A 25,054-nucleotide genomic window follows, 5' to 3' on the forward strand; every position below is an offset into this window, starting at 1 on the left:
TTCTGCAGGAGCCTGATCATTGAATCAAGTGTGTTTAACGAGGGAAAGTTGGAAAACATGGAGGAATGCGGCCCTCGAGTACTGGACTTGGACACCCCTGCTTTAGAGGCAATTTGCGAGAAAACGTCTGTTCCCAATGTCGTTGAGTAGTTACCAGCAGCACTTGAAAACAAAGTCTGACGAATCTATACTGAGAAAATCCAAGACAGGATTGAAGCAGGGTATGAATTTGGTGAACAGATGTTAGTGATGGTGCTTGAGGATTTTTTGGGGGAGTTCTGAATAGCTGGTGGCAAAGAAGATTAGAAAGCTCGGGTCCAATCAACAGTTTGGCCAAAGACTGGGCCGGCAGCCACTGGGATCATCTTATCGTTATGCGCGTTTCAAACGCATCTTTTCAGCGTTCTCTCGAGTCGGTGCAGTCGCTCGATTCGCTTTGCCGTACAACCGTGTCTCGACAGATGTCCTGGAAAGTAGCACACAGCGAAAGCCGGGTAACTTTTGGACAAAAACTGCCAAACCAGAAACAAAGCGGGACACAATGTGTATTTCAGGAACTGACAGCAGCAGAATGTCACCATTTAATCCCTCCCCAGCTTCCATTTCCCCCTTTTCTTTCTTTCTCTCCCACTTTTCAGTTTGATCAATCCTCCAATACAAGCTTTCCGTTCCCTTTCAAGAGATGAATCCGTCTGGCTTCCCAACAGACATTAAATCTGTGTTTGTTGCTTCAGCTTCTGTTTCTCCGCATCTCCCTCCAATTTGCCATCAAGAACTGGGCAAACACAACAAAGTGTAGCGGGGACCAAAAATATTAGTGACGAGGAAAGCATGAGTGGTGGCGGAAGAGGCCGTTTGTGGAAAAACGCATAACAAATTACCTCGACTGCTAAGTGGTTGTTTTGTACGCGGACACAAAGAGTCCCGCTGTGTCGCTGATCCCGCCGCATCTCGAGTCGTGCCAGAGTGTCACCGTAGTGTGCGAGCGCCACACTCTGTCACCCTGGCTCCTTGGAAAGTCGCCTATCGAAAAGCAGCAGCCCACGCATCTTGGTGTGATGGAATCCTGCCTATTTTCCCTTTTTTTTTTTTGCGCTTTATTTTCATATTACGTAGTCAAGATAATTTTCTGAAAGGACATGCTAACACTCCAGAACATATATTGGCTCCATTGGATTAAGAGTCATTAGAACATGTGGGATATTGTGCGTTGAGCTCATTTCTGGCTCGCAAAACCTAATCGGATTTACAGACAAATTATCTATCTATTTTTACCTGTGAAATATTGATTAGCACAAGACAAGTAAATCAAATTTACTATCATGGAATCTAGAATAGTCTTACATATGAGGACAAAGTCCTTAAATTGTGTTGATGAACTTTATCTGAACCAATAATCTAATGCACCATTTGTAGTGTTAAAGCTTAAAAGTAAATTGACTTGAAGTCAGCCATTGCCCAAAGTCTCCTTGAACATGGCCTTTATTCGGCCACTCCAGATAATAGCATCAGCTGCGATGCCTAAAATATAAAAGACAATTTGTCTCTGATGATTCCATTAATTTCTAAGTGCATGGGATTAAATTGAATCACGTTCCTGGACTTCAAGACAGGTGCTGGTTTTACTGTAAATGGACCCTGAAGGCAATAATGCCATTACTGGCTGATTCTGCTGGGACAAAATAGTGTTTGGCTCTCTCTGGCTCAGCCCACAGGACCTCAAAAAAAGGACGCGCTCACGTTGCTGTCCTTGACCCATCATATGTTTTATTCCTGGGTGCTCCATCAAAGACAATAAACAGGCACATTGAGGACACCCAGGGATCCATTTCCTGTCAGTGCACCAGTGACGCTTACTGGAAGACAATCTCTCTTTATAGTCAATCTATAACTTTATTTTTATCTCAGTGGTATTTTCACTTTGTATGGATCTGTACACTGCTGAATGAAAATTTAAAATATGACTATACATGTAATAAAAGTTATGGGCTGTCCAACGAAGATTTAAAAAAGAAAATAACAATGATTAATCAGCACGTGATTGCCTTAGATCACAGGTGTCAAACTCAAGGCCCGGGGGCCAGATACGGCCTGCCACATCGTTTTATGTGGCCCGCGAAGACAAATTGTGCATCAAATTTGTGTGTCATTACTAGAATTGCAAATTGTCTTCACTTTTATTATTATTATTTTTTTAAATATTTGACCAGTTTACTCATCTGATTTGAAAACGAGTTATTTGTCAGTTTGTTTTGTAGCTTTTACTGTATTTAATATGAGGTGCTCATACATTTATTTGGGTTGACAGTCATAATGGCCCTCCGAAAGAAGCTCTGACTACAATGCGGCCCGCGAAAAAAATGAATTTAACACCCCCGCCTTAGATGGTCATTATGTTTTGCATTTTCGCAAGCTTTTGTTTATGCTGAAGTGTATTCCAGGAAAACTCCACCATCCTCTTCCATAGCAACGCTCACCTGAAGGGAGCCCCAGGCAATGCTTGCATAATTAGCTGTTGCCTCAAGGACAGAACCATCTTACAACTGGTAACATTTGGCTTGCTTCTGAAGTATTCTGTGCTACATGCTGTTTTCAGTTTATATTTGGGAGATAAATTCAAATAGTATACAAAACCAGGGGAGTCTTACTTTTTCTCTGTTTACACATGATGTTGATAGGTCGAATTTGATTATTTGCCCACCACTAAAATAAAAAAAACACGATTTTCAAGTGTGTCTAAAATACTGACCAATTATGATGTGGTTCTTGATGTGATGATGATTTTTTCCAACCCAATCTGCACAGAAAAAACTCAGGGCTGACAATTGTATATGTTAAACCTGTTCAGTAGTTACGATCCAAAATCCTTAAAGGGGAAGTCAACCCCATTTTTTTCATCTTAGTCTTAATAATAATAATGTTGCATGTGCCCCTACTAGTCTAAAAAACGTCATTCTGATTCATTTCGATGATGTGGAATATGAGTTAAGCAGCAAAATTCCCTTATCTTTATCCATCTCAGGGGGCGGCCATTTTGCCCTTTGCTGTCGACCGAAAATGACATCACAGTTGCCAGGGCGGGTCACAACCAATCACGGCTCAGCTTTAGAAAACTTGTGAGTTGTGATTGGTTGTTCCACATGCATGCTGCGAGTGTTCACACTGAAGCCACTTTTGATTGAAGATCTTGAACCGATTTCTTCGTGAACACTCATGAGATCCTATTTGACTTGTAAGGCCTGTTTTTGCCCTCAGTTAGTCTTTGTCCCATCCCGCCGGTGGCTTTGACACTTACTAATCTTCTGTCCTGATGCCCGCTATGTATGTATTGATTGCTGTTGATGAATGGTGTCTTCCTAGTTTGTCTTCCTCGACTATTCTCTGGAGGTATGCAGCTTTAACATATCTCCTTATGGCTGCCTGAGGAATTGTTAAGCAGTTAAATGACCCGCCTGTTATCCTACCATCTGGCAAACCGACTATATCGTACATTCTGTAGGTACGAATTTATTTACACACTCACACAACTAGTAGACATTCCAACACAAACTGAGCCACCAAAATGCCCATAGAGCATCACACACACATCCACATGCTCTCACATCTCACAGTCACGCATTTCTGTAGGAATCTCCTCCGGGTTCTGCGTCCAAGGTGAGCACGCTGGCTGGCAGCTCCTGAGTTGCTAGGAACAGATAGCTGAGCGAAGCTATTAAAATACGGGCAGGAATTTCCCTTATCTCGCCCACGGAGGCAGCTTGCGCCGCTTTGTGCTATTATGGAGATAAAATGCGCAGGGCTCGGAATAAGGGGGAGGCAGTGGGGCGGGAGAGGTTGGGTAGGCAAGGCGTTCCAACGTCAGATTTATGGAGCTAGAGAAGCTTAAGGTTATTAAAATTGGAAGATTACTGGACTGCGAAATTGTTGAAGTTTTTACGAGAAGTTGGAGGATTTAACCCGTATTAAACAGCATAGCATTAGGAAATCCCTTATATACATTATTCCTAATTCAGTTTTACCCCTTCGAGTCTCTTGGAAAGCTCTTGATTGCTTTTCTCTTTGACAAAATCAAGCATCTCATTTAGCGCCGTCACCTTCCATTCAACCCCTCTTAGCCGCGTCCCAAGCTAACAGGCATGTTAGCATTTTTTGTCGCACCTACTACTTATTTAATCCACCTCACTCAGGATTTATTTAGGCATGCTCTGAATCTAAACTGAAAATCTGAATTCAAAAGAAATAGTAATAAAAATAATCATATTTAATAATAATAATACCTACTTTTTCTGAGGTCTAACAGAATTATGAACAATACAAATTTACATAGTTCATAAGAAAATAAAGTTGCGACATAATCCTGTTTTGCTCCGACAAATGGATGCACACATAAGATGAAAATGATCTGAATTTGTATTCCTGAGAGTTTCCGACCATCGTGCACGTCAAAAAGTGAAAACTTGTGCCTGTACACACAAACACATTCCAACACAGCAGCCCTACAGCGTAGTTTTTTCAAACGCCTGCAAAGGACTTAAAGGAGACGTATCAACAACAGCCGTTGTATGTAAAATTTGATCTCCTGGAATACTTTCTAGAGATATTTACCCCCCTCCACCCTATTTTCTGCAGCACCAGACAGCACTTGACACATGGTATCTCCCTTTTTTTTTTTTAAATGTGTTGCATAAGTCAAGGTTCTTTATAAGATGCTTGTAATATTCCCTGACACTGGAGGCTACAACAACCCTCCACTGCACTCCATTTTCCACATTACAAACTAACAGCACGTATACACAGCATGGTGCCTGTGGATTCTTCCAAAGTTTTCCATTGGGATTTCTTAATCCACCAATTTGAAAGTACGGTAGATCTTAAAAATAAAGATCTTTTTGTCATCTTAGTGACATAAATTGTTTGGTAATTAGAGTTTTGTGTTTTACCCTCAGGGAAAGTGAAATGAGCGGAAAGAAATTTTTTGTGTTCAACTGAATAACTTAATATATTTATGCTATGCTACCAAGTCAAAACTAGTTGGAAAAATAACCAAAAAATATATATATTTTTTTAAAGATAACGTTGATTTTGGTCAATAGAATAGAATAGAATAGAATAGAATAGAATAGAATAGAATAGAATAGAATAGAATAGAATAGAATAGAATAGAAGTTTGACTGAGTGTCCAGTCCAAAGCATCGTCTGCCTTTTTCCAAAAGTCGACCAGAAACAGGAATCAGCAGTAAAGAAAATGGATAGCAGGCTTGAGCCCACATCACCCACTCGTAACGGATGATAAATTTGATGGATGTGGCTTTAAAAAGATCTTTTAAAAAGTCTTCAATCTGGCTTCCTTGAAGGTGCAGATACCTCGCAGAATGTTGTGGGAATTTATGAATGCTAACTTCCTTTGCTAACGGAAGACACTGTTCATGTGTCCTTTCACGGTGACCTATGATTAAAAACATCCGCCAACTGGTTTGTGCTCGGACTCGAAAATTCGAAAAAATGCTGACTGTGGCTCACACAGGCCTTTTCGAGCAAATAACCAAACAAAGTCAGAATGACTTGTCTCTGTGATAAAATGTCTTCACTGCAATTGTTTAGGGCTTGGCGTCCCATGATAATAGGATTTCCAGTTGACCCCCTCCCCCCTTGGAAAGTGTAACACCAAACGTTACACCAAAATACTTATTAAATCTGCTAAATAATGGAAGCACAAAACATTGAACCTGCAATGGAGATGACTTTACTGTATTCCTGCATTACTTTGATTCAAATGAGCCCGCCATTTATTTAAAAAGAAAAAGTCTGCAGCAATTTTCAAAGTGTGCACGTGTGTGTGTAAGCTAAGTCAACGCCCAGCTGGCCGCCCTCTTTGAAAGATCAGGAGACCTTGAGCATGTTTCACGCTTACTTTGTACTTCTATTCTGCTCATCCTCTTCTTCTCTTGAGCTAATTTGCACAATTTCCCTCCATCCATCATGGAGTGCGGTGAGAAGCAACACACACCCCCAGCTGTGATCAGAGGCTTGTGGAACTTTTTCTCTGTCGGCCAGCAAACTTATTTGTCTGCATATATTTGTATGTTTATGCATCTTCATTGATGTGCCTGCTCTGGTGAAAATACTTCACAAATGTTAATGTGTGGTTGCATTTTTCTAGGTGGCAATGATAAATTGGTCATGTGTAGGATGTCATGCTGCTCATGGAAGCATGTCTTGTTAATTGTTTTAAGGGCTGGAATTGCAAGGAGTCAAAAGCTAGTTGAGCTGGTTGCATGGGGCATGTGCATTGAATAATTACAGTGGTGACCAGCAAATTTTAATCACACATGGTTTCGTGTCCCTAAAAATATTTTTGACACGCATTTAAAAGAGGTCCTTATTTTTTTCCTAGCACATCATTTTTTATATATTTTTTTTAATAATTTTTTGAAAGTTTGACCAATAAAAGAAAACGCAATATGAATTTTACCATGCTAACATTCCTTGCAAAAAAAAAAGCAACAAAATAAATGGCGACCCTAGAAAATCATTTAAACATAAAATACCTCTGAAGGACCTGATTTGCTTTTTCCACTTAAAAAAAAATATCGTTCAGTATTTTTATCCGGCTTTAGGTTGGTACTAACTTGTGCAACAGCAAACTTTACAGATTTTCCGTCCTCCCACTCTTTGAGATCCCCCCCCCCTCCCCTTTGGGACGCTACCCCCCACTCTGCCTAGGGGGGTTGAGGTGTGTCAATTATACAGTATATCTGGCAACATACGGAAGCATCCCGAGAGGGGAGTTGAAATGAACTCACGGCGTCTTCATAACAAATTGTTGATGATAATTAACTGAAAAGCAGAATACAATCATTATGGCTAACTAATGACTTTGGTAGGACACACAGGCAGGGATGGCGCCCAGCGTACGCTCTGTGCTGGGAAGCCGCCTGCATGTCATTTATTTCCTGCAGTATCTGCTTCCAGCACACTCATGCATAGCAGCCAACGGGCTCCTTCTGTTCCTTTATCATGCGCGCTGATATTCACGCATTGGAGTGCAAAGGGAGTAAACACACACACAAAGAAGATGAGCAGTAAAAGCAACAAACAAACTAGAGTGGGCTCCAAAGTAAAATTTAAAAAAAAAAAGGGTGGAGATTGCAGTTTAACCTCTTGGCTGCAGAAAAGCAGTGATTCTCCAGGGCCTAGCTGATATTGCTGAACGGTAGATAGCCATCTTCCCTGGCATCTTTATTCAACACAAAACACAGCAAACGTCTACCTCACAAATACCTCACCGTTGATAAGCAGACAACGATAAAAGGACTTTTTAGACAGTGACACCTACTTCAACTGTTTACAGTCCGAATGAAATATTCATTGATCATATTTATTATATCAAATATTTGCGTAAAATGTGTTTTTACCTCAAGTCTGAAATGCCAAACGACTTAGCTCTAATTGTAGCGCTTAGGTCAATAGCTCCCTCTTGAGGTGACAGTTAAGCGGCGCCCACCTCCTGTCGCCACAGTGTCATCATTCAAGCCCACTTTTACAACATCAATTCCTTGAAATCCTCTCACTTCTGCTCCTCTGCCTCCACCCACAGCCCTCTTCAGCCCTCAATCCATCACTGTCCCGCTGATCAATAATCAATCTGCAGGGGCCGAGGCCAGTGGCCCCGTGCCATCCGTCTCCATCGGCGAACACGGGGGCGAGAGACGGCCGGTGCGGGAGAAAGAGATGGGAGAGGAGGAGACAGAGTTCAATCCATCCCCAATCCCCGGTCAAGCCTACTCTGCTGGTATGGATCATCATTTGGAGAGGTGTAATTGCTGGTCAAAAGGGTGAGGAGGGGGGGGATTCTTCGGGGGTTGCATCAATAATATTTCTACAGACCGTGGCATCCCTTCATCCTAACCCCCACTGAAGCTCCTGCCTGACCCACTTTACCTCCTTTTCTTCCTCACCAGCATATTGGCAAAATTGATCACTCCTACTGTTTAGATGGATTTGTGCTTCAATTATGCACCGGAAAAAATGATCATCACCAAGGTACAATGCCCCTGAAGTCCATCCAATCATCAATTTTCCATTACTACTTGCAAGACTCAAATTTTGTTTTCAGTAACCTTTAGCATAATGAGACTCTATTTTTTGGGAATTGCAGCAAATCCAATTTTGCTACAATACACGCTTATCGAAGCTAAATGCTAATTGTCATCTGCCAAGACGGTCTCCAATTGGCTACCTTTAAACATTTAGTTCTGGAAACTTACTCCTTGCATTGCTACTACGCGTCACTACAGAAACTAATTACTAGCTAGTTTCAGCTAGCGCCTTCTGTCCGCTCAACCAGCTGCTAGCATCTCCTGATACATAGCATAGCACAACACCAACCGGCCAATCGATTCAAAACTTTTTTTCAGTCTTCTGGACTTCTTTGCACTGACGATGCTTAGTATGCCAGAAAATGATTTAAACAATAAACATCTTGTGTGTTTTTTTTCTTCAGTTTAATGGCAAAGCAACAAAGATGGTGAAACAAACATTCGAATCAAACCATGACGTTTGACTGCAACGATATTTGTAATTTTTATTAGATTTTTTTTTTACTTCAAATTGAGAACACACACCGACCGGGTGGGTGTTGCAGTAATGCCGACTCTTAAGTGTCGGTCTCCTCGGAGCTGAGCAACGTTCATCGTTTGACCTGCTGCCGAATGAATGTTCTCTCCCTCTTTGTGCTCCATCAAGCTGTGCTAACTATGCTGTTAACCTATCCCATGCAACATCTTCAATTAAATCAGTCCTTGGAAAGGAGATGCTAATTTTAGACTCTGACTCATTCTGCGTCATGTAAGAGTGTGTGTGGATGCAACAAACACACACTTCCTGTTTCTTTCCAGCACATTAATAGTAAGCCCGACAATAAATACAAACCAAAAGATAAGGAATCGTAATTTTTTTCGTCGTCCCTCACTTGCACGACATTCAACGTTGTGCAAGTATTTGAAGGAAACCAAGTGTCAGGAGTGGAGTTATTACATACATACATTTCTGGGCATAGTGGGAGCATCTATGAATCTCCTCGGGGCGAGACTTTCATCACACGCGAGACGTTTGCCGAGCCGCTTATTGGAGTTTTCGTGTTTTATGGCGAGTCATCAAACGTCGCCGCCATGATGAAAGCTCACATTTTTCGTATTTCATGTTGCCCATCAGGCTTGTATAAATGGTTGCTAACAATCAGACAAAATCTCTAGCAGGATGGCTGGAAATAGCCAAACAGAACCAGTCGTTTATCATGGAGGATACGTTCCAGATCCCCACACAATCGGTGATATAGAGACCAGATTTAAAAAAAAAAAAAAAAAAAAAAGGTTTTATGTAGTTTAACCCCTCCCACTCATAATATTTAACATACTAGTTTATAGACTTTGGCTCACTACCAGGAGCCAAAATAAAAGTTGTGGGCCATATTTTAGGGCTTAAAATAAAAATTGTCAAATACTGCTAAATGACTACTTGAAACCAAATTAGCAACATTCTTTCCTGTTTTGGGGGGATTTTTTTTCTCCAGTTTTTTTGTGGGTCTGTTTAGGATAGACATGCCAAAAAAAAAAAAAACATGTTGATGAGAGAACTAATATTGAGGGTGGAATTATTAATACAAATGTCCCAGGATTTCTTTTTCATCACGCATAAATCCAACAAAATTTGCAGAGTTAAGGGGGAAAAAATAAAAATGGCAATAAGAATAATCAAATAGTGTATTTCAGAGATTCACTCAAAACGTAGATGCTAGTGTGCCGAGCATGACCTAAAATTGTATTTTTATTCATAGTGTCAAATGTACTGTATATTCCGTCGGGGCTTGTAATAAGCGCATAAATGCCAGGTGAAAACAACACATCTCGCTTTTGCATTTAACGCAAGTAAATAGTGTCGATTGTTAAAATGATAGATGAGGGTGTCAATCAAAAGTTAACTCTATTATGTTAGTACAACTATGCTGGATGTATATTCAGTGTGTAATGCCAAATTACCCAAGCTTGACATTGTATGATTTGACTAGCAAACTAGTGTTGCCGCTAACTGCATAAATTATGCGTGCGTGTGTCTATCATTATTTTTTTTTTTACCGCAATGCCGAGAGCAAATAAAATAGTTAGGGAATATTCGACCTGTCGGTCACTGTGTGGTTCATATGCACCTCAACCCCACCACCCCCATCCCCACTCCAATTGCCAGTACACTGAAAATACATTCAATGTATATGTGAAATGCAAATGAAGTGGTAGCACGCCTGAGAATCATTCTGGCCTCCCCAGAAGCTCGCCGCTGCCAGTGTTCCTCATCAATGCTTTCTGCTGAAACATACAATTTGCAATATGCGCTTAATGAGTTGTTGAAGGCTGAGAATGAATCCCATTCTAGACATAATTGTGTGGAGCTTTCCTGAGGGAGCGTGTGTGTGTGTGTGCGTCTCAGTGTGTGTATATGTGGCTGAGAGAGTGAGTGAAGGCTCTTTAATCTTCATTTGATGGTTCTGGAAGAGGAGGAAGGAGACTCGAAGCGCTGAGAGATGAGGAAAAATGGCAGCTGGAAAAGATGAAGGAAGAGATGGTGCTGGTGTGAAGAGTGAGAAAACAGCGTGGGTGGACATACCAAGGATAGAGAAGAGAGTGCGAGAAGGAATCGTGAGCAAGAATAGTCGTGTTGACATCGTGTCACCGTTTAAGAGCACTTTTTGTTTGCAGTAAAGAGTTTCTCTACAAATGAACCAAAACAAAAATTATTATGGGCAACACACTGCAAGAGTGGTTAGCATGTCCTCAGGGCTCCAATAGTTTTAAGTCGACATGTAGAACTGCGACAGCAAGGAATAAACCAGAACGCTCTTGGTATTCCCCATACGAAAATTAATTTGGAAAGCATTGTAACGTAGTGTTGGATCGTGAGTAAACGATTCATTCAAAAGAACGACTCTTTTCAGTGAACGAGAGTGAACGAATCACTTCCTAAAGTGATTCGGGTTTTTTTTTCCGTTCATTGTGCATACAGCAGAGAGTCAGAATATAGCGCAAAAAGTACAGGACGCTACGCAGAAGGGGGAAGAGAGTTCAGGATCCTAACAGCCTGGAGAACGAAGCTGTTGGTGAGTCTGGTGGTGCGGGAGCGCAGGCTCCTGTACCTCTTCCCGGAGGGCAGAAGATCAAACAAAGAGTGAGCGGGGTGACTCACATCACAAGGCAGTTGAGCCATTGACTCGTTCGCGAACTGGAAAGTCAGGATTCGTTCCCTCACTGGTCCGTTGTCGCGATGAACTGGAAATGCAAATCACTCACTCACTCACTCGGTCACTCGTAGATCCGTTCAGTTTGCGAACAGGAAATGCAATTCACGACTCGTTTGTGAACGGGAAGTTATGTCATTTTCTTCTTCGTTTTGTTTTACGGCGAGGTGGCACCAGCTTCAATGGGCATTACCGGCACCTACTGGTTGAAGTCATATGAACTGCCTTATATGACAATATGTGTATGTATACTTACTGCAATTTCACATTAGACCGCTGGTTTGAAATTTACTCTTATTATTATTATTATTATTATTTTAATAAACATTAAAAACCTGTTAAAACTTGTCTGGTGTTTTATTCCTTGTTTTTATTTTTTTGGGCATGAAAACAAAAAATTGACATTTGGTCAACTGCTTTATATGACAATGTGTTTTACGTTGTGTAATATGTGTTGGTGTCCCCCAAAATAAAGAGCAAGTAGTCAAATACATATTCTTGACACGTACAAAAAATGCATAAAGTCATTAGGTACCCCAGAAAATGTCAGAGAGAAGGGAAAAAAAATGTTGTTTAATATAGATGCGTGTTCAATGCAAATGCCTTTTTGTTGACCTTGGCCAATTTTGCCGGAACCAAACCGAACTTGACAATCACTGTGGCGATGATTCACACGGATCGCATATGATGGTGGAGGGGCTGACAGCGAGGTGGGGGTGATAGGTGGCGCTTAAAGAGGGAGCCATTGGGGGGCAGCGGGAGGAAGCGCTTGGGTGAAGGGCGCTCCTGGACCAGAATGATGAAGGGAGCCTTCGAAGGACAGATGGGAATGAGATTGGCCAATCAATACCTTCCAAGGGTGTTTTGTTATTAACGCATACAGCGAGGAGGCCCCATTTAACACACCTCATCTGACACACACATACACACACGCACGCACACACGGAGTATTAATCAAAGGCACACTAAAGTAACTCGCCCCCCCCAGCCAGATGTCTGTTGTAGTACCAAGAGTGACCTATAAGAGGCAGTATTGTACCAATAAGGATTCACAGCCCTACATTTTGTTAAAACGACTCCGAACAATGGTTTGAAATTGTACGAATGCAACTGAGTGAGTAAATAAACACCCTCCATAACTCTATGAGTTTACCATTTATTTCTCAATGATTGATGAAATTTAAGCGGTGGAGAGTGGAATTTATGGAAGTAAATGAATTTATCTCCAGTCAATTAGTCGGTGCGATCTGTCACGTGACAACGGCGCCCTGTTCATTCCGATTCATGGCCTGCGTGGCCTGCCTGCCTGCTGCTTCACTGTGGTTTTAAGTTAGACGCCCGAGCCAAGACTCTCAATTCAGTCATTGTTTTCTTTTGACCTGCTATCTATTTGTTATTCCAACTGCGGCTGTGAAAAATGAAAATGGGTTTTATGTATGGAGTCATAATCCAAATGGATTTTTTTGTCGCTCTGCCGGCGCTGCTCTGACAGCCTGTGGCTATTTATCTGTCCCCGCTCTAATTCTTCATCAGTGGACGTGTGCTTGTGCATTCACTGCCGCTAAGTGTACCAGCTTTCTGTCTTTTCACGCTCTTACTTTCTACTAAAATTGCACAGCAGAGGTCAGGGAGTCTCATGATGGTTGATTCCGAATACTTTACCTATGGAGCTAAATTGGCCAGCAGTGGGCGCTTGTGAGCATGTTATTTTTCATTTAAACGAACCAAATTAAACCGGCAGGTAAACAAGCTTGATTACTTTGGTTGAGGAGAACCACTTCTGCCTAAAGCCAAACTGTGGCAGGGATTTTTATAAATTTGTGGGTCTGAGTTTATATGCTGCCTACACAATCTATAATGTAGATAAACCTCATCATCTGATGTCATTTGCCATTTAAACCACCCAGATATAAATCCCCCTAGAGTTAATTGCAGCCATATTTTTTGCAGGCAAATATTGAGGAAAATAATGTAATAAAAACACGAGTTGATATTTCCCGCAGCTATTTACACAAGCCGTTTATTTGTTAGACAAGACTTCCCTCTACTGGCTCTCACAAGTAACTTCCTCAATATGTTTCATGTACTTGTAGAATGCCATTCAAGATGCAAAAACTGACTTGAGTGGAGAAAAAAAATGATTTGGTAGGCTTTATTAGCTCCAGCTCGCCTGCAGTGCCGCGCGTGAGGGAAAAGCGCTCCGGAAGGGAAGAAAAAGGACAAAGACCATGCCATGCGCGTGCGTGGTGGGTTTGATTATTTTATTAGACTTAAGAGCAAAAAGAAGCACACACAATGACAGCCAGCCAATCAAATTCAATCAAAAAAAAATCCATATGCTTACTGCGGACTTTAACTTCACTTTAACTTATTAACTTAGTGGTAGTACATGTGTACTTGAAAATCCATATGCTTACTGCGGACTTTAACTTCACTTTAACTTATTAACTTAGTGGTAGTACATGTGTACTTGAAAATCCATATGCTTACTGCGGACTTTAACTTCACTTTAACTTATTAACTTAGTGGTAGTACATGTGTACTTGCATGTGGCACGAGGTCGGCGATGCTTTTTGCGGGCTCATCCGCTCGCCGCGCCTACTCGCTGTCTTCTAATTGGCCAGCTGAAGCAGCAGTTGGACCAAAGTGACAATCACCAGCAGAGCAGGGGAGTAGGACAGGCCGTTGCCGCCGTTGCCGCCGCTGCTGTCGCTGCCGCCGCTGCCGCCGCTGCCGCCGCTGCCGCCGCTGCCGCCGCCGCTGCCGCCGCCGCTGCCGCCGCCGCCGACAACGTTACTGTCATTGGTGGCCGACACGTCGCTTTTGCCTTTGCCGGCATTGGCACTAATGGCCGGCACTTGACAGATGAAACAAAATTGGAAAACGTCAGCTGTCAAAATTTGAACTTGCCGCACACTTTTGCGCCTGGCGAAGTGCTCTGATTTTCGCCAAATTTGTGGAGAATCAGAGACGGTCAAAGAAGTTCCTAACACACTTAAAGCGCTTAAGGAGCCGTGAGCGTGAGTGCAGTTTGTAAAAAATAAAAGCTGTGCTAAATGGGTTAATTCCCACAATGAAAAGACCAAATTTGGTCGCATGTGTCGCTCGATGACTAACTTTTGTGTGTCAAATGTGTCACATGAGTGGAGAGGTTTCAAATGTTTTGGAAGCCAACTGGAATTTTGGAGCTCTTATCTTGCAACCAACTTTTCTCTTGAAAATTGCATGCATTTGTTGACATTTGTTTGGCGTGCCACCTTCTGTCTGCATGTGTGCCCTGTGGGAAAGTAATGGTGCAGAAAAGGTTTCATGTGGCCGGCGGCTTTTCGCGCAACATCAAACCTTGGACCTTGAACTTTTGCGCTGTTGGAGTGATGCCGCCATTCGTGGCCTCGTACGTTCCTTTGGTGTCCTCGTTCAGGTTTAGGATCTTCAGGGTGGAGTCGTGTGCTCCGGTTTTCTGGTACTTGCCAGGGACGTTGTCAATAACTGTAGGTGGGCTTCCTTCCTTCTTCCAGGTTACCGTTCCGGTGTTAGCGCCAATGGCTTTCAACCAGAGCTCACCATTCGGCTTGCCGTTGCACGTCACATCTGTCGTCGCGCCAAAGCAGTCTGCCACTGCCAGCACAAGAAAAGGAGAATTGGCCAAAGTATCACACACACACACACTCTCCGTGCAAAGTACAAGGACACAAGACTCTGGTCAAAGTTGCAAGTCAAAGATGCTGAGATGTTACTATTTTGGACCAAACCGAGTTAATGTTTGCTCAATTGTTTTGGAAGCCAAGTGAATTGGAGTTTGGGAGCGCTTTTGGGGCATATTTTGCCAACTTTTCACCGGAAAATGGAATGCATTTCTTGACGTGCATGATTGTGCCTTTGTCTGCATGTGCCCTGTGGGAAAGAAATGGTGCAGAAAAGGCTTCATGTGGCCGGCGGCTTTTCGCGCAACATCAAACCTTGGACCTTGAAGTTTTGCTCTGCTGGAGTGATGCTGCCCCCACTGGCCATGTACTTTCCCTCGAAGTCGTCTTTCAGGTTTAGGATCTTCAGGGTGGAGTCGTGTGCTCCGGTTTTCTGGTACTCGCCATCTTTGTTTTCAATAACTGTAGGTGGGCTTCCTTCCTTCTTCCAGGTTACCGTCCCGGTGTTAGCGCCAATGGCTTTCAACCAGAGCTCACCATTCGGCTTGCCGTCGCACGTCACATCTGTCGTCGCGCCAAAGCAGTCTGCCACTGCCAGCACAAGAAAAGGAGAATTGGCCAAAGTATCACACACACACTCTCCGTGCAAAGTACAAGGACACAAGACTCTGGTCAAAGTTGCAAGTCAAAGATGCTGAGATGTTACTATTTTGGACCAAACCGAGTTAATGTTTGCTCAATTGTTTTGGAAGCCAAGTGAATTGGAGTTTGGGAGCGCTTTTGGGGCATATTTTGCCAACTTTTCACCGGAAAATGGAATGCATTTCTTGACGTGCATGATTGTGCCTTTGTCTGCATGTGCCCTGTGGGAAAGAAATGGTGCAGAAAAGGCTTCATGTGGCCGGCGGCTTTTCGCGCAACATCAAACCTTCGACGATGAAGTTTTGCGCTGTTGTGATGCCGCCCTCGCTGGCCATGTACTTTCCCTCTGAGGTGCCTTTCAGGTTTAGGATCTTCAGGACGACGTCATTTGGTTCACTTTTCTCGTACTTGTCCTTAGTGGTCGTAATATCACTAGGTTGAGGGCTGTCTTCCTTCTGCCATTTGACATTTGAGTTACCCGCAGCGCCATGGGCTTTCAAGGCGACCGCTCCTCCCCGCTTGCCTTGGCACTTGTTGTCAGTACTTCCATCGTGGTCGCATGGCGTCACTGGCAGCACAAAAAAAAAAAGCAATAGTGGCCAAAGTATCACTCACTCACTCACTCACTCACTCACTCACTCACTCACTCACTCACTCACTCACAGAAAGACAATCATTCATCTCCACTTGTTCCGATTTGATTTTTTCTCGTTTTGTTTGTTTGAGCTGAGAACATCCATCCATGTCTTGTCGCTTGTTTCGAACCAGAAAAGTGCACGTACATTGCCATGCTTAGCAAAGATCTCTGACGTGACGCTCGATCAAATGGATGAAGTTCTGTGTTACTTTTCCAAAGTCGTGCTTTGTAGTATAGATCGGTTCGTTGTGAAAATGGGAAACTTGAATATTTGTGTGCTGTGCGATTGTTCAATCAAATGTACACACCGCAACAATAAAACGGAAGAAGAAGAATCGAGAAAGCGGCCGTACCTTGCGCGTTTTGCCCAAGGCAGAGGACGAGGCCCAAGGCCATGCACAGTAGCTTGAGGTCCAGCTTCATTGTGGCTCTCGAAGACGAGTCGGAAGTCTGCCTGACTGCTGTCTGTCGGAGCTGGAAGTGTGAAGAGATGCGAGCCGAGCCGAGCCGAGCCGGAGCTGGAAGTGTGAAGAGGTGCGTGCGAGCGAGCGAGCCAACCAACGCAAATGAAGACACTCCGCCAGTCGGCCCGAGAAAAGCTCAAACGTCTTGAGCAAAGCAAACAAAGGACCGTCATCGGCCTCGTCACAGCCATCAAAGTCAGGCTTTGAAAGTCTGCACATATTCGTTGCTTGTTCATTGGCTGGATTCGCAGGCTTTGTTTCGATCGCGTAAGAAGCTTCGAAAGCGGCCTTCAAACTTCTCATGAGCTGACGCCATAAAGCTGCGTGCATGCGTGCGCGCGTGCGTACGCTTGTACGTGCGCGCGTGCTCGTCTTTCTGAGTCCAAGTAGCAATGGAAAAACAAGACCATCAAAGTACATTCATCCGGTTACGGAAATAAATGCCTGCTGGTCCAACAAAAACGACACACACACACACAAAAGTGGTGAAAAATAGCAAAATGGAAATTCGAATCGATAGCAACAAATATTGGAAAGCTAAACAATACCATCGTGCTCACACACTAACCAACCAACCAACCAACCAACCACCCGGCGCAAGCTTTTTTTCTTTTTGACTGTTTTTTGCATCGTGGATTGGATTTTTTATTTCCCTCTCAATCATTTTAGTGGCGCGCAATTGGTGGCAGTGCTTGTTTCCGTTTCCACGCGTTCTGGACGTCTTAATCTCAGAATCACTTTGACATGATTGGGTCAGCAATGCAGAGCAGGCCACCATGTGAAAGGAAGCAAGTGCTGCCAAAACAATTGTATTGTAAAAAACAACAACAAAGATTGGACTGAAACAATCACAGGACGGGGGAGCCAATCAGATGTTCTGCTTCTTACTGCTTGCCACTCGAGTGAGTAGTGAGTGCCTGCCTGGCTATTGATGAAAAACGTTAGAAAGCAGTGCACCGAGTGACCAGCAGATGTCCCCCGTCTACGCGCAATGATGCATTTTCTAAATGATACGGTATCATTGTCACTCTCTTTTATCCATCCATCCATCCATCCATCCATCCATCCATCCATCCATCCATCCATCCATCCATCCGTTGCACCAAAGAAACTTTCAAGCCACGGATAGCGTTTCAAAGTAGGGTTGGAAGATAAAGTCGGGGAGTACGTAAATGGGGTTTTCAGGGCTCGTATTATCGATGAAACTCAAAACTTGCTTTCGGGTTTATTTGAGTCAAGTTAACTGACGGTTGTTGTTGTTTTCATTCCATAGAGTTGAAATTCAACATGTGCAGATGGACTCAATCCAACCAAAGAACTTCTTTGCACACAATGAGTTAGTTAAGCCTCCTGACATCCAAGAAGACAACCAGTCAGGAAACCCGGGGCTCACTCGAGGGCCTGCTAAGGACGGGCGCTATTTTTTGGGAGACACCAAAAAATTGGGATGGATGTTGAGCAATCAAAGCCAGGAGGGCTTTTTTTTTTTTTTTCTTTTTTTTTTTTGCTAAACACTATCTTAAAACCAATTTAAATTCTTAGACTTGTATTAGTTTATTCTCAACAGTCTCTTTGTCATGGCTGCACAGTGTTTACGGGTGTCTATGATGTTTGGAAACGATCCAATTTGAGCTTCTCTGTGCGAGCACCGTGTGACTGACCGTATCTACCTCCAGGCATTCAGGATCACAAGTGTTTGCTCATGAGTTCATCTACATTCGCAATGAGAACGTTTCATTCACCAATCAGGTTGCAAATTGGCGCTCGCAGCCTCAGGTAACTAACTAGCCCACAATGAATTTGGCATTTTTTCCCTTCCTTTGATTGGTTGCATAACAACAATGGCGAGATATCAACCAAATTGTCATTGTTTCGAACAAACTTTCCCAACGGACTATTGAATACATAAGTCCAACCACGTCAGCAGTTCTTGTGAACATCTGGATTCCATCAGTTCTTTCCAGGGAATGAAGTGACCACCAAGTCAGGATTCTTTACCTTTTCCACACAATGCATGTCAAAACGCATTACATACTAATATACAACAACTAAAGCTCTACTGGAAGCCAATGAGAGTAGTTATACTTTGACACTGTTGGCTGACCTTGTATTACAAACCAATTACTATTGCACAACATGTTCAACTACGCATTTGCAAAAGTGGGTGCGTGCTGCGTCGAGGAGGAGTGGCAAAGGCATGTTTGTGTGTCCACGGGGGGGGCGGTTACAATACATGTGCACAATAAGAGTGCAAAGCCCCACCTCGGCACTGCAGAGAGTTGTGAGGCAGGCCACCTTGAGTGAAGCGGCGAAAAAAAAATTCACCAGGTACGTTCCTCCGTTTGGGACTCAGTGCGCTGCATCCATCCAAAATTCAAAAACAAATGCATTGCATGCAGCAGCAGCTGGAAAAAAAAAATAAAATCATAAGGACTTTCATGATTCTGGTTTGTAGTGGAGATACAGCATTTTGTCTATTCTCCTTAATCCAACGTTGTCTTTTATTCCTGCACAGCCAAGCAGAACAGCAAGAGTCGACATGAAATTCCAAGCACTTTTGTTCCTGGTGCTGCTCTTCTGCACCACAGTGTGTCTGGCACAAGGTTAGTAAGAGCGACGCTGAAACACATGCTTGGCCTTCAAAGACCAAAGGCTTTATCGGCTGGGAGATGATGATTAGGACAGTGAAATGCTTTGTTTTGGACCACTTGTTGATTGCAGAATTTACTAACTCGTAGTTTTGGTGCAATTGAGGCTCTCTTGACACGCGCATCTGTTTTTGATTATTCACATTCTTCTGTTAAACTTGGTTGGGAAATGGCTCTGGTGTGGAATTACTGTGCTCGTTAGGCGTTAAATGTGTTGAAATATTGAAGTCGAGGAGACGGAAAAAATAGATGGATAAAGAAAGATGGAAATTGATAGATAGATTGGGGCTTGACATTTACGGTGGGTCACAGCCGTTCGTTTCTAACTTTGTCATTTGGTCGCACGAGGAGGCGTGTCCAAATGTTTGATTGGCACCGTGTGCGTGTAATTTTACAGCAAATTAAGGTCATGTCAGTTTAAATATGAGCACTTGATATTTCTTTCTTTTAAATTTTATTAAAAAAATTATTTGTAATTTATTGTTTTTTTCTGACATGATTCATACCATTTTTTTAATTTTATTAGATTTTTTTATTTGTAATTTAGTGTATTTCCTTTTACATGATTCACACCACTTGAACAAAGCATGCATATATTTTTGGGAGTCATATTACGTGGTATATCATTTTCTTTGTTGTATTTTAAGGCTACTTTTCAGTCAATCAGGCTCGTGTTTAGCATGTTTGCGTCTTAACTAAGAAGTTCTGTTTCTCACCTGAGGCCTTCCTGTGTGAAGTTTTCATGTCTTCCTCGCACGCATGTTAGGTTCATCGAAGGTTCTCAATTGTCCCGGGGGGGCGGGCAATTGCCACATTGTCTGATATAAATCATTCTCACAACATCAACAAATATGCTTAATAGGTTTTCTTTTGTTGCTGATTATCTTACCGTGTGACCTTGACCTTCCTTGTGCAGGTTCTTACGGTGACTGCTGCTTGGGCCATGTGCGTCGGATGAGGACGAAGACAAAGGAAAAGGTTCAGAGCTACAGGATTCAGGAAACAGATGGCGATTGCAACATCAGAGCTGTTGTGTGAGTTCGTAAGCTCATTGTTTTCATTTCAGCCGCACAATTGCGACCCATAATCATCTGGCATCAAGAAATGGAAAACTAAATGACCTTCTGGATTTGGAATGAGTCAAATGTTGGATGATGTCGGTGTGTGCGTGTGTGCAGGTTTACCATGAAGAAGAGGTCCGGACGTAAGCACACTGTCTGTGCCAATCCTGAGGATATTTGGGTCCAGGAGTTGATGGAGGTTGTGAGATTGAGAATGATGCTCCAGAATTAGGTACAAGGAATTAAGCAGCGATGCACATGATGTCTCATGCAAAGGCAACTCATTGCGCAACTTTTTGTCTAGAAGCAAAAGGAGACTCAAGAGGCTTTGGAAGATCTTCATCATGAAGCACACGGAGCACATTAGGCGCATGTAAATTTGCCAGTTTCTGTCACTGACAAAGAATGTATTTCATGCTTATAACATTTCAGACACCTATAGCACAATTTTAAATGTTTTCTTTTTATGTTAGTGATGTTTGAATGCCTGCAAGCAATGAGCCACTATCGGGCAGCTTTGGATTGTGGATGCACACTTGGAGCCAAAATGATTCATAGACTGGACACACTTGGAGCGCAAGTGAATTTCTATCTGCTGAATGAGAGTTTTGCTGGAACTGACGAAAGAAATTGGCAAAAGACGAACAGACATTGTGGGAAGAAATGCAATTTTTATTATTTGTGGCCAAATTGATTTGTAGTTTCCTTTTCAAATATACTTATGTACATCCAGTGGTTTGAATGTAGATTTTTTTAAATTAAAATAAAAAAGACTATTTTCAGCGTGGCGCTAATTATCATTGGCAGAAATGAACCGGTCATTAAAATAAATATATATATATATTTTTTTTAATCACTAACTCACAATTTCGTCAGGTTATGAATCATTTTGAGCTTAACTTTGTGAACAAGATGCATTTCGTATTGTATGTGAGACAGATGGGAAGGGACCACTTTGTAAATAGGTGCACATTTGTTTTTGAAAATCCATCAAATTTTTGTATTTTTGTAATCATGCTCCAATTATACTTGGTAATAAAATGAGAATAGATTCTTGTTTTTCATTTAAGCACACAAGCATCTGTTCTCCATTATCTTTGAGTTAATTTGGGTGAAACTCGGCACCATCTCCTTTTATGGTCATTTCCCTCCGCTCCACCAAAAAGAAACCAAATTTGTCAACAATACTTAAATTCGCTATCAAGTAGACGCGACTCGGCCCCCACTGAGACGCCCGCCGAGTCACGCTGAGCTTAGCTTTCTCCAGATTATTGGCAGGACTTGCGTAAACAGCACAAATTCCCAAAAAGACACAACCTAGAACATTCATCCAAACGACCTCCGGTGTGGTCTCGCCAAGCTGTTTTTTATTACAAGCGAAGACGGCACCGGATTGACCTGAAGGTTAAAGACGCCACCGTGGAGGTGTAATATTTCATAACCACGTCGCAAATGGGATGTGACAGCATGTCCTTACAAGAAACCCACTTTGCCGTCAGCTCTTTTCTCATTATTTGGCCGTGGATGAATTGCGAAACAACAAAACAAAGTAGCATGCCAGTGATGTCAAGACCTATGAGGGCTAAGTAAAGCACAGGGACTATTAACCCCTTCTCGCTCCTCTGCGTGCCAAAAAAGACAAAACATGTTTTTAAAAAGTGTCACGTGACGGGACTGGAGCAGAAACGGGCTTTCCGAGCAGGATGCAAAGAAGTCCACTACAATGGATAAACAAGACTAGACATTTACTGGCCACCCCATTAGGCACACCTAAACGGTCTAATCCGGATCTCGATCAGTAACACAAGAGCAGATAATGTTGCTCAACTTACTGGAATGCCAAGTTAAAAAGTCGTTCTAAAAAAAAAACATCTTTGCTAAAACCATGGCGGAATATCCCATCGGTGGAAAAGAAAAACAGCGCTCTTCCGTTTGCAAACAAATGGACATTAAAATGATCAAATTGAATGAGAGCAAAGAGAAATTTCTTCTCGACACCTACGTTAAAAAAAAAAAAAAAGTTTCTAATATTTTGGTTCCCAAATGATGCACTACCAAACCACATTTATCAACAATAAACACAAATGAACACATCTCTGCTTCATTTCACTCGACAAAGCAGTAGTAAAGATATAATCAAAAAGACAGCCTCTTATGATTCACATCAGCGATTATGTGAGAATGAGAAACCGAAAGTGGCCTCAGATGCCCTCCAGCTGCGGTTTGACAAGTGAAAGTTTCCACAACAAGACTCCTTTGAAATGTGTGCACTCGGATTGGCACAAGTGGAGCTCTGACAATTGTGCAGTATTCATAGATGATTATCACAGTCGGTCAAACCTGTTAAATCTTGCCGTAATCGTGTTTTATTCATTGACACTCATCTCCCCAGAAAGATACTTGGCTCATGTCGCACACACAAAAGTAGCTTCGAGCATCTTGAGGACATGCCAAACCAAACACGCAACATCTAATATGCACACATGGGATGGAGGAAGAATTGGTTGTGTTCTCGCTTAGCTTGAGAGAGGATGGCAGCGGTACTAACTGATGCTAATAGATCGTTTTTGGGGAAGTGAAAGGATTTCTTGGTCGGCCACAGATGACAAATACAAACACATGAAGACTTAGTTCCAGCGAAAATGTTGGACTCATTTTCTCATTCAACAGCTGGGAAAGTGATGGCATGTGAGAAAATTGGCCATTTTGGATTTCCAGGAAATAATAATAATTCACCAAAGTCCTCATTGAACCTTTGAACATCTCGGTGTAAATAATTAACCATAGAAATGCGCAGGGGAAAGCGGATCATTGCTTATATTTGTGTCTCGTGAACATGACTTTGTCGCCGACAAATTGTAATAGCGCAAGAGGAAACGATAACAAGGACTTTCACTAATTGAATATTGAGCAAGATTCATATGTAAACAACAAGCCGGGACAGGCTCACACATTCCTCTGGGAGCAGGGCAGACTCGGGGGATTTACCCAAAAAAAAAAAAAAAAGAAGAAAGAGTGCAAAAAGCTTATCGTGATTATTGCTGATCAGATATTGCGAGGTAACGGGAAAAGGCTGCCAAGGAGAGCAGGCGTTGAAAGATTAACATGAAATAAATTGGACACACTAAGAGGCTGAAGAATTTAAATCTGCAGGTTTTGTAATTTGAATTTGAGAGTTTGAACTTCCCACAGGAAAGGGTGCTTGAAGTGGGGTCTTAAAAGCTTCATTGTACGCTGCAATGAAGAGAATAATAGTTGCCTTAAAAAAAGATGAGCATGCTGCATTAAGAAACAATGGACACTTAAGAGTAAAACACCAAATTGTCATTTCGCAGTTCGTATCGTCAAGGACACACACAGCGAAAAGCAGGATACGTTGACATTTCCGCATCTACAAAAACAGAGCCCTAAGGGTTAATTATGCTCAAGCATGTTTCAAATGGCCTATATGCGAGTACAGCCTAAAACAATATATGCACATCAAAATGTTTTGCAGTCAGGTGAAGGCATGCCAGGGTTCATATTTGACCAATCACGAAACACTGTATACAAAATTAGGTAGTAAAAAAAATAAATATTAATAATAGAAATAGTAATAAGAAAAAGAAGAGGGAAAAAAATACAATATATTTTATTTCCTTAAATAGTGGCTCCTCTTTCATAAATTTCTGAACGCCATTAATTGCAAGGTATGCCCTTTGTTTTCCTCAAGAAAAAAGAGGCATACATATTTCGAGTAATCAATATATAATATCAACAATAGCTATCAGTACGATACACTACAAATGCTGCAATAAATATAAAAAATATATAATACACTGGGTGTATAAATAGAATTTAAAAACCTTTCTCAAAACTGATTATCATTATTTTTAAGTACCAAGTGGTCTTTTTTACTCTGTCAGTTTTTATTATTGTTGGAGCGAGCATGTTCCCAGTAGCCTAAACCCAGACCCCCTAGCTGGGATTAAGTATGGCCTTGGATTAACCACGGATTCATCACGAGCCTAAGAAGGATTGCGAGATACGGATAGCAGCGCTGTGATTGATGAATGCTTCGCATCAGAACGCTAAATACCGAGTAATGCTGGCGCAGCGAGTCACAGCTCATTACTTAGGAGAAATGTCTGAGATAAAGAATTCCCTGAACCTCCTACTCATCTGCCGCCACCAGTTCAGTGTTGCACAACTTGAAATTAAACGTCAAGTTGTGAACAAGTAGACGGTACCTTGACTCAAATCTAAATTCTACATTGAAATGAATAGAAAAGCCATCAATCCGTTTCAGCTTCCTAAAAAAAACAACCTCCAATATTACATTTTTTTGTTTTTATTCCAAAACTAATGTACCAAAGATCAAGATAAACCATGACTACAATGTGACAACTAACAAAAATGAGTTTGACATCACTGGTATAGTACACACTACATTTTGTGCTTTGCCAAGTCAGCTAAAAACCTTGCTTGTATTTTTCAAAAATTTTAAGATTTTATTTAACGGACATCATCCGTTTAGCTCTTAACTTGTCATGGTTAGAAAAAAGAAATTTGGCAAATGATGGCCGCACTACGAGAACTGATGATGGCCTGAGGTTGTGATGCTCACTGTTTGTTATCTAGCGGTGGTGTGTCTAACTGGTAATTCGGATTTTGGCTCCAAGGTGAAAAAAT

General features: G+C 42.1%; 2 protein-coding genes and 1 long non-coding RNA gene across 4 annotated transcripts; 1 reads left to right on the top strand and 2 right to left on the bottom strand.

Annotated features, from left to right (window-relative positions):
• Positions 1–367: 367 nt before the first annotated feature.
• On the bottom strand, positions 368–11,396 carry LOC148388520 (uncharacterized). Its single transcript, XR_015862190.1, has 3 exons — positions 11,236–11,396; positions 882–1,023; positions 368–775 (listed from the first exon to the last, which is right to left on the bottom strand). It is a non-coding gene; the product is annotated as an uncharacterized LOC148388520 (long non-coding RNA).
• A 2,138-nt stretch (positions 11,397–13,534) lies between these two features.
• LOC148388521 (uncharacterized) lies at positions 13,535–17,009 on the bottom strand. The gene is made up of 5 exons (XM_088393189.1): positions 16,564–17,009; positions 15,860–16,141; positions 15,247–15,522; positions 14,630–14,905; positions 13,535–14,144 (listed from the first exon to the last, which is right to left on the bottom strand). Exons 1-5 carry the CDS (start codon positions 16,631–16,633, stop codon positions 13,900–13,902), a joined length of 1,149 nt encoding a protein of 382 aa, XP_088249315.1. The 5' UTR covers positions 16,634–17,009; the 3' UTR covers positions 13,535–13,899.
• A 1,908-nt stretch (positions 17,010–18,917) lies between these two features.
• ccl25b (chemokine (C-C motif) ligand 25b) lies at positions 18,918–21,434 on the top strand. 2 transcript variants are annotated; one of them, XM_088393194.1, is made up of 5 exons: positions 18,918–19,002; positions 19,190–19,277; positions 20,239–20,356; positions 20,501–20,615; positions 20,691–21,434. In XM_088393194.1, the coding sequence occupies exons 2-4, from the start codon at positions 19,214–19,216 to the stop codon at positions 20,613–20,615; spliced, it is 297 nt and encodes a 98-aa protein (XP_088249320.1). In that variant the 5' UTR covers positions 18,918–19,002; positions 19,190–19,213; the 3' UTR covers positions 20,691–21,434. The 2 variants fall into 2 exon arrangements, with proteins under 2 accessions (XP_088249320.1, XP_088249319.1); XM_088393193.1 differs by having other exon boundaries at positions 18,923–19,002; positions 20,688–21,434.
• Positions 21,435–25,054: the final 3,620 nt, after the last annotated feature.

Source organism: Syngnathus floridae, chromosome 13 (assembly GCF_059516105.1).
Source record: "Syngnathus floridae isolate MCC-2025c chromosome 13, RoL_Sflo_1.0, whole genome shotgun sequence".
Taxonomy (NCBI): Eukaryota; Metazoa; Chordata; class Actinopteri; order Syngnathiformes; family Syngnathidae; genus Syngnathus; species Syngnathus floridae.